This window comes from Grammomys surdaster, unplaced genomic scaffold (assembly GCF_004785775.1).
Source record: "Grammomys surdaster isolate TR1022 unplaced genomic scaffold, NIH_TR_1.0 126189, whole genome shotgun sequence".
In the NCBI taxonomy this organism is placed as follows: Eukaryota; Metazoa; Chordata; class Mammalia; order Rodentia; family Muridae; genus Grammomys; species Grammomys surdaster.
The window spans coordinates 3,545,234-3,561,274 of record NW_021620995.1 but is presented as its reverse complement, the minus strand read 5'-3'; the positions used below and the strand labels follow the sequence as shown (position 1 = coordinate 3,561,274).

Here is a 16,041-nt window from a genome sequence, read left to right as displayed (position 1 = left end):
TCCAAGCGCTCCATCTCAACTGCCCTCCCTCCCTCCCTCTATTCCCTCCTTATCATTACAATGATGCTGGATATGAAATAAGGATCTGTAGTCTGCAGTTTATTTTTCTCACTTGGAAGGTAGAAATGAAAGTAACTTTTCTAACTCCAGGAATTTAGGTTATGAAACCTAAAGATACTTTTGTACTTCAAAGACTAAAGAACTGGGATACCATACAGATGTGGGATGTGGGTCTATGTATCATTTCTGCCTGTTCCTGGGAACGTAAACTGCTCTAAACTTTTATTAAGAAATTGATAACCATTATAAGAGCATTCATTATCAGAATGTGTTGAGATTTCACCTGAGTAACTCAGATTGTGAAAACAGAAACTGTTCTTATTTTTAAATCTCAGATTGTTTACTTAATATGGAGTCTTTACTGCCTTTCCATGTTATGGGGAAAATAACAACTCCCCTGTAAACAAAATAGAGGTAACAGCCTTTGGTAAGTTTAGTGGCTGTATTCGCTGACTTGGTGTCTAGCTTGAGTATTCCCAAGCTAGATTATGTCATGGTAATTTTTATTCACCAGATGTAGTTGTCATCTTGGAGGCTTCTGAATAAACTCACCCTTTCTAGTTCTTCCTGAACTCAGGCTGGCTGGTTCAACTCAGGTGTTCTCGCCCAAATTCCTTTCCAAGCGGATTGATTCAATCTTGCTTGTCTCATCTTCTCACTGAATTGCTCTGCTTGGTCTCAAACTAACTCCGGAAATCTATTCTAATCTTCTGGCTCCTTCTCATTCTCTGACTTATTCTGTCTTCACCTGCAATCTGTCTCTGTAAAACGGTCATTGCCTCCTCTCTCCTTTTCTCTGTGCTACTTGCTTGTATGTTACCTCTTTCCTGTCTGTTCTCATGAGAGCTGGGTGTATCCCATCTTTGATTCATTCTGCTAAACCTTTCTCTGATTTGTTACTTTCTCTGCTCTTCAATTAGATGTCATTTTCAAACATGAATACATCCTTTAAAAACTAAATGTACCTTCATTGTTTGGGATGAAAGGTTGTACTAAGGGCATGTTTGTATTCTAGCTAGAGGTATTAGAGGTGAGTGATGGATTTGCATTCCAACACGATCATACAGACCTAGGTCTTTGGATATTATCCCTTGGCAGAACAGTCATGTTGCTGGGTTAAAATTCCTCTTTAAGAGTCTCAGTTGAGGAAATGTCTCCATGAAATCACACTGTAAAGCATTTTTGAAACTAGTGATCACTGGGAGAGGGCCAAGCCCATGGTGAGTGGTGCCATCTCTGGGCAGGTAGTCCTGAGTTCCAGAAGAAAGGAGCATGAACAAACTATGAGAAGCAAGGCAGTAAGCAGCCCCCCTCTATGGCCTCTGCATCAGCTCCTGCCTCCAAGATCCTGCCCTGAGTTCCTGTCCTAACTTCCTTCAATGATGCGCTGTGATGAACAAGTGTAAGCTGAATAAACCCTCCCCTCCCCAGCTTGTTTTTTTTTTTTTTGTCATAGTATTTTGCTGCAGCATTAGAAGCCATAAGAGTGGTCCCAGTTGTACTGAACAATATGCACAGTCTGGAGGCACAAAGAACTTGTATCTTTTTGTGTTTTTTTTTCTTTGAAAAAGTGCCACATACTTGTTCTTGATTATGAGACAATGCTCTATTTAAATTCAGTTCCCTCAGGATAGGTTTTGAATCTTGATGATGGGAAAGTGAAACTATTTGAATGCAAGATGGGAACCTGTGATGAGTGGCTATATAAATTAGAAAACTCATTGGAACACCAGATTTTATTATTTGCCTTCCTCCCAGAAGGTATTGCACCAGGGACTTTGAAAAACTAATTTATCATTAATCTCTGTATGATAGCAAGAGATAAGCTGTAAGAAAAACAAACCGAACAGTTAATGTATTTATGGATTGAAGTTACCAACCACTAAAACTATTAAAACAGAATAGTTCTAAATCATACTGATGAACTTCGGCTACATTTCAAGTGTCAGGTTCTGCAGGTGGAGGTTGGCAGTCAAAGCAATACAATGCGTTGCTTTCTGTTGCTTTATTCAAAATCGCCATGATATTTACAGACTTTTAAGAAAAATGCCACCGTTGTAGATAACTATGGCCCTGTTTGCTCTGTTGGAAATAGAAGGTCATGGTCTTCCACTTCAGGTTTTGTCTCTTCCCTTCTGAATAAATGATTTTTCAGAGACCTGGAGAGTCGTAGAGAAAGGCTTGTGGGCGACTTGTCAGGAATATGCCACTCCTTTTATGAAACCGATTCAGAAGTGTTTTATTGACAGATCATTAGAGCCATATTTTTATATGAGGAATAATGCTTTTTATTTCCATCTTTACCTCTCTTTTATTCCTTTTCAGTTTGAAAAAGAGTGTACTGACCACCAAGAAACCCAGGCTCAACTGCAGAAAAAAGAGGCAAAGATTAATGAGCTTCAAGCAGAGTTACAAGCTTTTAAATCCCAGGTAAAATACCATCTCGAGTGAATTTGATTTTGAAATCATACCAGGGGAACAAAGGTCATCTTAGATCTTCACAGTCTCAAAATGTATAAACTTTACTTTTTCTTGTACATTTCCACTATTATCCATATGTGTCTCTAGGCTGCTGTGTATACTGTAAAGCTATTCATTGTCACACTTTTCTTCCTTGTGTTTTTATGGATATCCAGGATTTTCCTAATTAACCGGCTTCTTATGCTTCACTTGGGTTGTGTGTTAAAATCACATGCTTCCTAAGTAATTAAGCATAAAGGTTAAGAAAGTCTTTACTCTTACATTTGTCATCCATCACCGATCTTTATCCCACTGCAGGAAATTATTACTTGAGCTATTTATTTTTTCAAACCTTCAGCCTATGGGTTTCCTTGCCATAAAAGATAACCTCTAGGTGAATGGGAACATTTTCTGATAATTTTTCAATTTCCAAAAGTAAATAGATTTAAACATGACAAAAAGGAGAAAATCTGGATTGTGAACAGATAGTTCCTTTGCGCACTGTACACATAAGACATGAGATGGCAAGTACGTCATCTGCATTCAGTACATGGCCATTCTCAGCTACATGCCTTCCTATAGGCCTCCGTGTGCAATCCAGAGCAGCAATCCTCCTCTGACCTTTCTCTGTCATGCTAACTTATGACTGGATGGAATTAGACTCAGGTGCGTTGTTTCCAACATTACTGGCCTTTTTGTTTGCTTTTGCGTACACAGTGCTAACTTTGTGACTAAAACTTCTGGAAGAAATTCTATAACATCCTAGCTTTTGCTAAAAAGTAAAACCTTTTGTAAACAAGAAAACTATTACCCAGGCATGGTACTTTATGTCTATAGTCTTTAGGTTTTCAGAGTCTGAGGCAGGAGAATTGATGAGAGTTTGAGGCCAGCCTGTGCTACAGAGTATGACTATAAAAAGAAAATATTGTTGTCATTTTCTTTTTTATTTTCTTGTATGAAGTACCATGTTCAGCAAGGCTCTGATAAAGAGAAGTTTCTTTTTATATTAAGTGAAATATTTGTGTGTGTGTATGAGTGTGTCCTTTTTTATAGATTATTGACTTAAAGACAATAGCTGAAATATTTGTGACTATTTTTTCTATCTCTGCCTTATATACATTTCAAAATATTATTTTGAAATTATCCATTTGAATGATTACTTCTTGAAAATTCAGGATTAAAATATACACTCATGATCTTTGGACATGTTATTGTTGGATTTTTTTTGTTATAATGTGGGAAATTTATGCTGTAAAACTGAAATAAAATAAAGCAATCCATAGATTGTTTTAAATCTTACACACTGACACTCTCTGTTCATGGGTATTGGAGTAGAAACTTGCTGTAGTAATATAAGATTCCCATGCATAGTCATTCTTTAACAACTTAGGACATTTGTTTATATTTTCCTTCCTTTGTTCCCAACACTGTAACCTGTTTTATGTGTATTCCGGGACATAGGAATATATTTATATACCTAACTAGATTCTTAGTAATTTCAGGAAATTGCGCTAATTTGTGCAGAGCTCTTCTGCACAGTTACAGTTCATTCACTCCACTTTATGTAGTCTGTGAGAATGTAGCCATCAAAATGAGGAGTAGACATTGGATTCTTTGCAGGTCCTGATTTTAATTTATTTGTGACATTTGACAGTCAAAAGCCCCATTCCTCAAGAAATTTGATATTCCTTTACTTCCTGATTGTGCCCCTTGCTTGCATTTTTATTTTGTTTTTTATTCATTTACCCATTTTGTTTCTTCAGTCACTGTGTCTACCTGTCACAGCCTTTGAATGATAAACAGAACATAGTCAGATCCCTCATAAATCAATGAGATGAGCATTTCTTTAGTCCTTTTCATATCTCAATGGTCCTGCCCATAATTGCATCAGAGCTTTGCTGAGAGATTGTGAGAAGAATAGGGGTACGCTAGGACATGATGGAGTGGGCAGGACAAGTTGTCTGGAGGAAGGACCTATTAGTTCAGATTGGAAGAGCGGGTAGAAGATGGTAACCAATATTCTGGGCAAGTGGGACAACTGCTATTTGGAACCTGATATTAGTATATTGTATATAAATATTTGAGTTTGGCACATACGTTGAATTAAAAGTCCGTGTCCTAATGGTGGTCAGGAGACAATCAGTGGTGTGCCTTGTAGGCTCTACTAGAATTTAAGGTTCCTTCCCTTCACCTGACATGTATTTGAACACTATGCAGAAGACTGGAGCAGAGGTACTAACGTTGGTAATAACGGGTATATATATTTTCCTGAATCTTTTCATATGTGAAATCTTATTATCTATAGGAAACATAGACATTTACTATCCTTTTTGTATTCTGAGAAAATGTAATAGTGTAATAATGTTTCTCATATATATGTACATATGTGAAGTATATAAAACAGTCTGTACAGCGGTTCCCCGCTCCCCCGCTGTATCCTCTCTGAATACCATGAATGGACCTTCTTCTAGTGTTACTTGGAGACTGATGACAGTTAAGACTTCTAGCCTCATGGAACCATTTCTATCACCAACTGCTTCAAAATGAGGAAATTACAGTTTCTGGAGAATGAAAAATTGTATGAAATGTTTCTAGAATTTTATAAGCAATTGCTAAATAATGACATTTTAAATTTAATAACTTATTTTTGAAATCAAAGTACTTTTACTGTTTGTGCACACATTCTTAGTATTTTTCTGTTCATCTTCCCTTCTCTAGTTTGGTGCCTTGCCACCTGGTACAAAAATTCCTTTGCAAACTTCAGCAGAAGGTGAAGCTGCCCCTTCAGCCCTTCCTCCTGCCCCACCAGCACTGGGTGCAGGAGTTCCGCCTCCCCCACCGCCCCCTCCTCCACCACCTCCACCACTTCCAGGAATGGCAATGCCATTTGGTGGCCCCATACCACCACCACCTCCCCTGGGATTTCTCGGTGGGCAAAGCTCTTTTCCATTAAACCTGCCATTTGGGTTGAAACCAAAGAAAGAATTTAAACCTGAAGTCAGCATGAGAAGATTGAACTGGTTAAAGGTAAGGCTTACTAGTGGGAGTAGACATACTTCTTTCTGGATTAACACTTCTTAGATTTACTAATACAGCTTGTTCGATGGGAACTCTACTCCTAATGACAACACATGATATGGCATACATACATTTGTAATATATGTATGTATAATATGTATCCTACATATATATTATGTATGCATCGTTATTTTTTGTTGGAAGTTTTGAAGTCAAGTACTTTATTATAGTCTAACAATTTCTGATTTGTAAATTTGGTGTGAGTTGACAGTGTCATTGGAATTTGATTTGTAAATAAATTGATAACTCACTTTTATTGCCTTTAAACGTATACATATGAAGTGTTTCTCAAAAATTCAAAATGTTAGCTTTTATAGTTCCTTTTTCCTGTTGGGAGTTATTAGTTTGCACATAGGTCATAGATATTCTGAATACTGCTAAGGATGGTCTCCAGATCATGTAAATGTAAGATATTTTGTGTGAAGTTAACTCCCTTCAGGATGTATAGTGCAAATGAACATTACTAACCACAAATCACAGTGATGAAGAAACCAGTTAATCTTCAATGCATGTAGCTTTAAATTCACAATCATTTTATCAAGGAAACTGTTTTTTTCTTCTCATAAGACATCAATATTCTGTAGGATCTGTCTATCACTGAGCATACTTTTGGGACATATCTTAGGGAGATGACTTCATGAACATCTGTTGGAGCCCTGGGATGTTGGTCTGTGTGTTCTGATTGGCCCAGGATGGGTAAAGTGTCCAGCTGTTTATGAGTTGCTCTTCTCTGATTGCAGATCGGACCAAATGAAATGTCTGAGAACTGTTTCTGGATAAAAGTAAATGAAAATAAGTATGAAAATAGGGATTTGCTTTGTAAACTTGAGAACACATTTTGTTGCCAAGAAAGAGGTAAGTTTAATAGTTTGGTTATTAGCTTTATTTTGAAAAATTTTAACATTGATTCTTTATAGTTACCAATATGTAAAATACACCAAGAGTCCCTTATTTCTATTACTATATTTCTATTAATATATACATAAATGATCTAATGAGACATTTCAAAGCAATTTTTCTCACACAGGTGATAAACATGAACTATTTTAAATAAAAAATGCTGAATATGCACTTTGATAGTTAGTTTTCTATGGAATATCATTTCAAAGCTGCTCTATTCAGGCCAGTTAGGCCTTCTCAAAGATGTGCATTTCCAGAGACAAAGTGAAGTGAAATCTCATTTTGCCTTGCTATATCTAGAGAGGAATTGGCTTTTTAAATATATGCTGTTTACTAAACACAGTGCTAGATATACTTCATATGTTGGGTTCAAATTGATCATCATACCCATTTACAAATATTGACTGAACCTTAAAAATTCATTTGTATCTATTGAAATGCTTCTTAAAATATAATCGTAAGTTAGAAACTCTTTAAGAAATAATTCTAAATTATAAACTTTGTCTACCAAGTAATTGTAGAATTAGCAGGTATTTCTGTGCAGGATTTGTCTTGAATTAAATATTGAAAATTCTTTATTGTGGCCTTTAAAGATAGCGAGGAATTTTTGACAAGCTCACCCAAGGAAAACTTGTGAAGTAAGCAGGTCTTAATTTTACCTTTTGATTATGGTGAATCAAAATTTACTTTGAATAAGATTAGTTCAGTCTTCAGGCAATCAAGGGAAATGTGTGTAGTTAAAATATGTATTTACATGTAAAACACTTCAGAATTTCCGATTTCACAATCTGGAATTGATTAGTTTTCCCTTCGCCTTGGTAGTAGGGAAAAATGGTGGTACCTCAAAGCTATTTAGGTGGAGCTGCCACTGAGCTACCCTTCTTCCCCCCATCTTTCTCTGATTACTTTCTTAATTAATGAGGCTCAAAAGGGAAACTTGTTAGCATGTCTTTAATTTAGCTGTAGTGTTAGCCCTAAATGAAATAATTGGACCTTTAAAAATTCTTAAGACATCTAACTTTAGCCTTGAGATTCATGGTTGCAAGGGGGAGAATCCATTTGTTAAATCTAATAGTGGTTGAAACGAGTCTAAGGATGCTTCTCTGAGTAGTCTTACTCCTGTCTGCCTCTGCGTTATTTTGACTGTTTGGTTTGCTATAAAATCCCTTACTCAACTAAAGCTGACAGTGTTTACACAGTGTGTTTCTTCAGCTCACCTGCAGCATGGGTGATGTTTATGTGTTTAATCCTGTGACTGTGAATGATTTTTTTTTTTTTTTTTGCACTGAATAAAAAGAACTTGAAAGCCAGGATTGATCCTGAGCAATACTAACATTTCATAATGACAATAAGACATAGTCTGTGAAATGACTATTTCTTTGATATTGATGTCAGTGGATCATTCCTTGAGAGCATTGCATGATGAGTCATGGGTATTTTTCCAACATTTCTAGTACATAAGCATTTCAATGAAAAAGGGCAGCCATTGTGTTGCTTTTAGAGAGAAAGTATAGACATTTATTGAAAGTGATCCAAATGAAAGAAAAAAGGTTATTCCAAAAATCACGTATGGATGTGTGTGTGGCATGGACAGGTTGCTGTTTTTGGCCTGTCCGCTGCGATGTAATGTTCACATTTGCCTATGTACAATGATCCCAAAGTTGGTTACGATTGATCATTTCTGAATGAAGAAGCAAATCTTCCTCCCTAACATTCTTTAGTCCAGATCACAATCCTATTCCATTTTCTGACATTCCTGTTTGTGCAGGGTAGGCATAGATCGAGGGGCAGCTAGGGATGTGTTTTAACCATTAGTCTGCATTTTAAGGAAAGTCTTCAATTAGTGAAAAATGTAATGCTTATACAAGTGTGTCTGCATTGTAGCCTGTTGAATCTCTGCAGTGAATAATTTGGATCCATCTCAGTTAATAAGGATGGAAATTAAGTCTTGGGCATTTTACTGTGGAGATAACAGTCCTACGCGTTTTCTAAGCTTGGGAAATGCATAGAATAAAGGAGGTGAATCCAATCAAATAGAACCTTGAAGTTTCTTTTTTTCTTTTTTTGGGGGGTGGGAAGGGTCAGTATTTATGCCCTGATATTTATGACAGACTGAGTCTTTAGTTTCTAGTTCAAGTTGTTGGGATTTGTAGTTTGCAACATATTGAAAAGTGGGGAGGAACCTGATATCTGCATTGGGTTCCTGTGCTAACGGGGCTGGATTCTTTTCTTTCCCTCTTTCTTCTCTTTCCCCCTTTACTCATTCCTATCCTTTCTGTTCAGTCCTTCTTTTTCTTATCTCCTTTACTCTCTATTTGTTTCTGTGTCTCTGTCTCTGTCTCTCTCTCTCTATGTGTGTGTGTGTGTGTGTGCGCGCGCGCGTGCACGTGTGTGTGTGTGTGTGTGTGTGTGTATTATATGTATATATATAGATATGGAAGGCCCTCACTGTGTAGTCTTGTCTGTCTTAGAAGTTACTGTTTGGACCAGGTTGTCCTCAAACTCAAAGAGAAGGGACGAAGTCTGGACTATAAAAACAGATTAAAGAATAAAAATAAATAAATTTTTCAAAAAAAAAAAAAAGATTGTCTGATAGTCCCTCAAGTAAATATTTTTATTTTATCTTATTATATATGTAAAATTTAATTCATATGCTATTTATTGTTATATATTATAAAATAATATGTTTTATTTATTTTATATTTTATATTATTTTATATTTGTGTGAAATTCTACACAGTACATATGTGAGATATATGAAATTATGCCACTTGGGCTAACATTAGTTCCCCAAGAGAACCATTGACTGTCAATAACCAGGGATGGGAAACTTCATTTAAATTTTTTGTATATAATCACTATCTGGAAAAAAAAATTCTCCAACCTCTGACTCTAGAGTTCAATACTCAGCTAGGTAGTCTTTATGTTAACCTGTTTTTCTTTTAAACTGTGTGATCACTGCTCAGTGATCATAAAGTACTTTTTACTTTACACAGAGCCATCTTTCCTTACCTGACCACATTCATAGTCACGTTCTTGATAAGGATATGGGATATGGACTTTTATCTTTTAACTCCTGTTGAGCATGTGTGTGTGTGTGTGTGTGTGTGTGTATACGTATATGTATATATATTTGTATATGTGTATGCATATATATGTATATATGATATACATGTGTATTGTTCCTATGTATTTTCAGTTAGATATGATCTTGTTCTTAAATTTAATCTTTCTTTTCCCATTCATATCACTGTTCTAGTGAGGAAATGCTTTGGTCATCTCTTTGAAAGTACATATATCTTTAAGCCTTTCTTTTGGAAATATATGTGGAAATTTCCAAGCGTTTTCCTTTTTTTTTTCTTCTTCTTCCTCTCATTTATCTGTTTAATTGTCTCTCTCTATTGGACAGCTATTATTCAAACTGACAAGTGCTGCCATATTTTGTATGCTCAGCTTTGTCTTGGACACTTGGAAACGTGCACTGAATCAGAGGACCCTTTCCCATTAGTCCTGTTGCGTTTACAGTCTTAGTAAGTCTTAGTAAATTTAGGTATCTTCTCAGTTGAAGCATATGCATGATGAGTGGAAGAAAGCATACTGATCTTGATTTCAAAAGAGCTGACGTAGTTTATAGTTTTTACCTTCTGTTAATACTTAACAAGGTTATATAGAGCACTGTTTATATAGATCAAATTTAATCACAATATTCATATTTTGAACATTTGGTCTCATCAAAGCAATGCTCATCACTCTTTTTCTTTTGCAAGATTGAAAGCATCTGTTAATGTTTTGCAGGCTGTTGGGAAATGGATTAAAGTGTCCAAACAGGTTATTGGTGTTGCATTTGTCAACTAAAATTAATATTAATTACTTTCATTATTCACAAACTGTTAACTTAATAGGGATGAAAGGGCTTTCTGGAAGTATATGAATAGTCTAATTCATTTGGACTGATTTATTATGGAAATCTGGTTTCACATTTGTTAGCATTTTGAAGTAATCATATTTTGCAACAGGTGCGTCATATTTTCCAGATATGGCTAATAAAGTGGTGTATAAACAATTCTTCAACTGAATGGTCATGGCATATGGAAATAGTTCATGGATTTTGTACTTAAGACCAAGTTAAGCTTAGCTCTCTGACGTCATAGTTGAGTGGACAAAACGCTGAGGTTGGATAGCAAGTGATAAGCCATAGATCATCACAGTGTCTTGGCTGTGATTAACATGTCATTCTCTATTAAAAACGTAATTCTCTTGTTGTACATGAAAGTGCATCAAATGTCCTAAACTACCAGAAAAATCCACCTACAGTTGAATGGTCTAATTTATAACAGCAAAGTATGGTTCTTGGGAATATATGCTAATAAAGAGGTAATTCTCAAATGGATGCTACCTAACTTAAACAGAATGACACTTGACAAATACTAATTGGAAAGATTATGGACAAGGAAGTTGAGAATTGAGTATTTCTCTAGGGTGTATTACTCAGTCATGTGTAGTTGGCTCTGCCTTGCCCATGTCTTGTAGCTCTACTCTAAGAAAGGCTTCCTCTTGCTTTAGTCAACTGAGTCTTTGGTAGGACAGGTTGAAACTCTTTCCTTGTGTCTTCCTGATTGTCTACTGTGGAAGAGGTAGACAGTGTTTTGTGCCTGGGTTGATAATTGGCTATTGAAATGTGTATTTTTTTTTTTAATGATTCAGAAGAGCAGTTTATTTTTTTCGTTCTCAAATATTTTACCCAAATTTGAATCTTTAAAGAAGACATCCCTGCTTTGAGATGGGATCTGGCTTTGTTCTTCAGTTGTCTTTGAACTTATGGGCTCAAGAGAACTCTGGGGTTCAACCTGTTGAGTAGCGGAGACTACAGGTATGTCCCTCTGGGCCAGGCTTCCACCTCTCTGTTCCTGAATCTTGCTACTTACTGCATGTATTAGCAAAAGTGCATAGAAAATCTGCACAAAACATGGAATTTCTTCATTAGAAAAATAATACAATGATGTTGATGTGTTTTTGAAGCATTTACTTGTTTACATGTTGACAGTTTTATTTCTTCTCCAAAAGAATTCTGGGAAAGAAACAAGGCATGTTATCTACATTTTATATATAGGCAAAAGTTATGCTTTGAAGAGAAGTTCATCTGAAAGAAGCAGAGGCTGTACGGAATACAGATCTGAGTGTGAGGCCATGGCTCTCTGCTCTGCCATGCCGCGTCTCTGATTAAAAGAAATCCTATTATGTTTTATTTAAAGTGTTCTTCTTTGATTTAAAATAATTTCCCTCTCATCTCCTGCCACCTTACCACTGCCCCACAGCGGTTCACCCTCATCCCACGATTTATATTAAAGGCTTTAAAACTTGCCATTTTTTATTAAGACCATCTTTCATCATTTGGCAACTCTATTCACATCTGTAAGTATTTGAGCTGTAAATACCAACCACCATGCTGTGGTGTGGACAGGAAACACAGGGGCTCTGGAGTCCACCCTCCAAGTGCATAACCCTGGCTTTTACAGCTATAGTGTTTTCCTCTATCAAATGGGGGACATAATACCTGTCTTATGCAGTTATTGTGAGGATGATAGCATGCATATTGTAAAGCAACTTTTGCAGTGGCCAGTTCATTGTGTTGCTCAGAAAAGAACTTACTTTTGACACTGTAGGCTTCATTTTCACTGTAAAGTTTTGTTTATCATCTCTGACTTTTCTGTAATGTGACTTTCTTTTTGTCATGAAGAAGTAAAACTATCTTTTCTTTGAAGGTTCATATTTTCTTTTTATCAAGTCGAATACAACTTTTGTTTAACATTTTAAGACATCAATATTGTTTATATTTATGGGATATCATATAGTGTTTTGATATATATTATTGCATAATTTTAAAATTGAGATAAACTTACTTGTATTTTTCAGACAGTCTTTTTTTCGTAGAGAATGCTGTCAAGGTTCCTTTTGAAATATACAAACATAACTGTTATGTGTCATCAGCCTGATTTTAGTCCGACACCTGAATCTCTTGCTTCCATCCAACTATAACCTGGTACTCAGCCATGAGTTCTGTTTGTTCCCAGACCCTTACTCTTCCCATCTTCTGTGAGCGCTCACTGTGCTGTTGACTTCTTTGAAAATCCTATTTGATTCTTTTTATGAGTGATACTTTATGTAATACTTTCTTTCTGTGCCTGGAATATTTCATTTAACATATGATTTCTAGATCTGTTCACATCACTGCAAAATTTTGTATGTGATTTTATCCATTTATTAGTTGATGGATACTGAGGTGGGTTAATTCTCATGACTAGTATTTTCATACACAAAGGCATACATATGCTTCTTCAGCATACTGACTTCATTTCCTTTGGGTATATTCATGATAGGATCATCTGACTCTTAATGTTTTGTGTACCTTCCACAATATTTTCTATAAAGCCTGTAGTAATTCACATATTTCTCACAGTTTGCTATCTATTGTCTTCTTGATAAATGTCTGTTTTACTGGCACAGATTTGGTTTGTCCTTATCTACTAACAGTGCTAAACATTTTTCTTATAACTATAGGGTACCTGCATATATTACTTAAAGAAATGTCTATTCAAGAATATTTACCTCAGACTTTAATTGAGTGATCTGGTTTGTCTTTGAATTTGGGGTTTTCCTATGTATTCTGAATATTGCATTCTTGTAATCATTAGAGCCTGCTATTTGCTGGTGTTTTCTCTTGTTCTTCAGGCTGTTTACTTTGATGATTGTTTCTTATTCTGAGATAATTGTTTTCTTTTCTGCGTAGAAGCTTTTGAGGTTGATGTAATTTTATGTAATATATTTTTTGCTTGTGTTTCCTATCCTTTAGGGTCTTGGTAAAACAAAACCTTTCCTCTTTCTAGTGCTTGGAAACATTTCTGTTTTCCTTTGCAATTTCATCATTTCGGATCTTTTTATTTACATTTTTAATCTTTTTGGAATTGATTTTCACATAACTTGTAAGATATAGGGCTGTTCCATTCTTCTCAGATTCTTGGGACCTCAATTTTTTTAGCTTTGTTTATGGAAACAGCCTGGTCTTTCTCTAGGACATGCTCTTAGGATTTTTGTTAGAAAGTTGTTGGTTCTGAGTGTGTGGGCTTACTCCTGGGCATTCGATTCTGTTTTATTGCTGGTTTAACTTTTGTGCCAGTGCTAGCTGTGACAAACTAATTAATCTATGTTTAACTCCAATCCCGCTTCCAGTGATGTTTTCTAAATCACAGAAGTACCCTATGAACTGACCTAACAGCCACTTATGAAAATGTCAGACTTGTTTGTCTTGTTAGCTTTACAACGGAATGACTGTTCTGTCCACATTCCTCTCCGTTTTTGTGATTTGTAAAGTGATTTACCAAGTTTCTTGAGGCAGGAATTTGTTGAATCAGGAATGAATGTAAAAGTCCATATTCTTCCCTGGATCTTTTTCCTTTTTGTGTATGTGTCAGTTGTAAATTTAAGGCTTGAGGCTTGAGAAATTTTATAGTGTTTGTAAAATGTAAAAGCTAAACTTTTTCACATGATGCTTTTGTTCTTATGGTTTAGTTTAGAATGTTAACAGCTTCAGAGTTATTTTGAAAAAGAAAACCACATTTTGTCGTTTATAAAACCTTTTTAGGTTTTTAAAATAAGTACTTTTGACAGGCATTTACAGTTTCAAAGATGACGGAGCATGATATGGGTGGCTTATTGTAATTAAGAGGTTAGGATGTATAAAGCAGAGGCAGTCCTCAGTTCATGGGTGACCATGAGTGCCAGTTAAGCTTATAGCTAAATTTTCCCGAGCGATGCACGAAATGTGGTAACTGTTAGTTTCTTCTTCTCTGAGTGCTGACAGCAGGCTCAAAGCAGCACAGTCCTGCAGGAGCAGCAAACGACACTGCTCAGCCTTCTGGGAACTGGTGAGGTTTAAGTTGATAGAAGTGAGTTGGAAGAGTTGTTAAACCACCAATGACTTCCAGTTCTACTTGGCATATCTTGTAATTCGTAGCTTTACTTGATGTTGGTTTTCTTTTTTTTAAATTGGTAACAAATTAAGGAAAAGGACAAGGAGATGTTGATTTGTAGCTTAACTGCAGATATGTGTCAGTGTTTCTACTTGTCCATGAGCTGGCCACTTTAAGAATTTCAGTTATCTCCATCATCTTAGGGTATGACTTAGTAGCCCTAAACATGGGATTGGAAGGCACTTAGCATTTTGCCTGCTGTGCTCATGTATGCGAACCATTTTTGGTGAAGTAAAGAGGAAACTTGCATGCCAAGAGCATCTTCTGGTGTTGGGTGCTCTTGTTGGTCATCCTTTTGTCCTTTTTCTTTGCTTTTTTCCTATTTCAGGCAAAGTATAATTAGTGAGAGAAGTAGTGGATCATTCTGCTCACAAAGGGCCATTGCATTTCTTTTCTATTACATTGCTCACTAATTTCCACAGCTGTAGCTGCCTACAACACACACATTCATGTGTACCTAAAACACACATATTTACCTGTTACTTCTGCATATATATAAGTAAATTATATATTTATATATAATTATGTAAATTATATATAAATATATAATTTACTTTACATTCTTCATTCGATAGGAACACTATTAAAAATCTACACTAGCATTTTTATCTAAAATATCAGCTTCCAATTAGTGACCTGCAACCCTTTTGGGGGTCAAATGATTCTCTTACAGGGGTCACATATCTGATATCCTGAATATCAGAAATTTACATTATGATTAGTAACAGCAAAATTACAGTTATAAAGTGGCAACAAAATGATTTTGTTGGGGTCACCACAACATGAGGAACTGTATTAAAGGGGCACAGCATTAGAAAGGTTGAGAACCACTGACTTAAAACCAAATTTGTTACCCTCATCTTAGTTTAAAGTTAAGAGATAATTTTAATTTAAAAAATAAATATATTTTGTACATCATTAACTTTTGGACATTGGCTATAAAGTAAATATCTGTCAAAAATAATTACATTTCAAACTATATATTATTATTCTTGGCCCACGATGTTTCATAGTTTACTTTTGTTTGAATTATATTTATGTTTTAATGATAGAGAGTTGGAGAGAGAGGGATGTTTTCATGGAATAAACATTACTCACACTTATCAAGCATTTACAAATGGATATGAGTATATAATTTCATTACAACTTAATATATTATAGCTATATATTTCAATGAATAATTTAAAATATATTTGAAAGTTCATTTTAATTGAAAAAAGTCATCATTGAGAGAGATTACATTTATCAAATTATTCAATCCAATCCAAAATCCAATATTTCACACAAAATCTGCAATTAATTTTAATAGTTGTCCCTTTGTTATATACTGGCCTTCTCTGCTGTCTTCAGACTGCCCGAGATTCCTTCCTGAAGTAAAGCTTTCTTTCCTTCTTTAATCTTCTTTTCTTTTTCAATTAGAGAACCAATTATTTTTCGGGTTTCACAGGTCACAGTGGGACAGTTTGGCACTCTGCTCCCAGAGCCTTAGGATTCAACCCAGGAGAGCTGAGACAGC

At 35.5% G+C, this 16,041-nt stretch overlaps 1 protein-coding gene across 1 annotated transcript in view; it reads left to right on the top strand.

The window, feature by feature from the left end:
* The window catches only part of Diaph3 (diaphanous related formin 3), a 449,417-nt gene that overhangs the window by 166,046 nt on the left and 267,330 nt on the right, over positions 1-16,041 (top strand). The window contains exons 15-17 of the mRNA XM_028758331.1: positions 2,386-2,490; positions 5,239-5,547; positions 6,339-6,453. Coding sequence (XP_028614164.1) covers positions 2,386-2,490; positions 5,239-5,547; positions 6,339-6,453 — 529 coding nt within the window. The remainder of the gene's footprint in view (positions 1-2,385; positions 2,491-5,238; positions 5,548-6,338; positions 6,454-16,041) is intronic.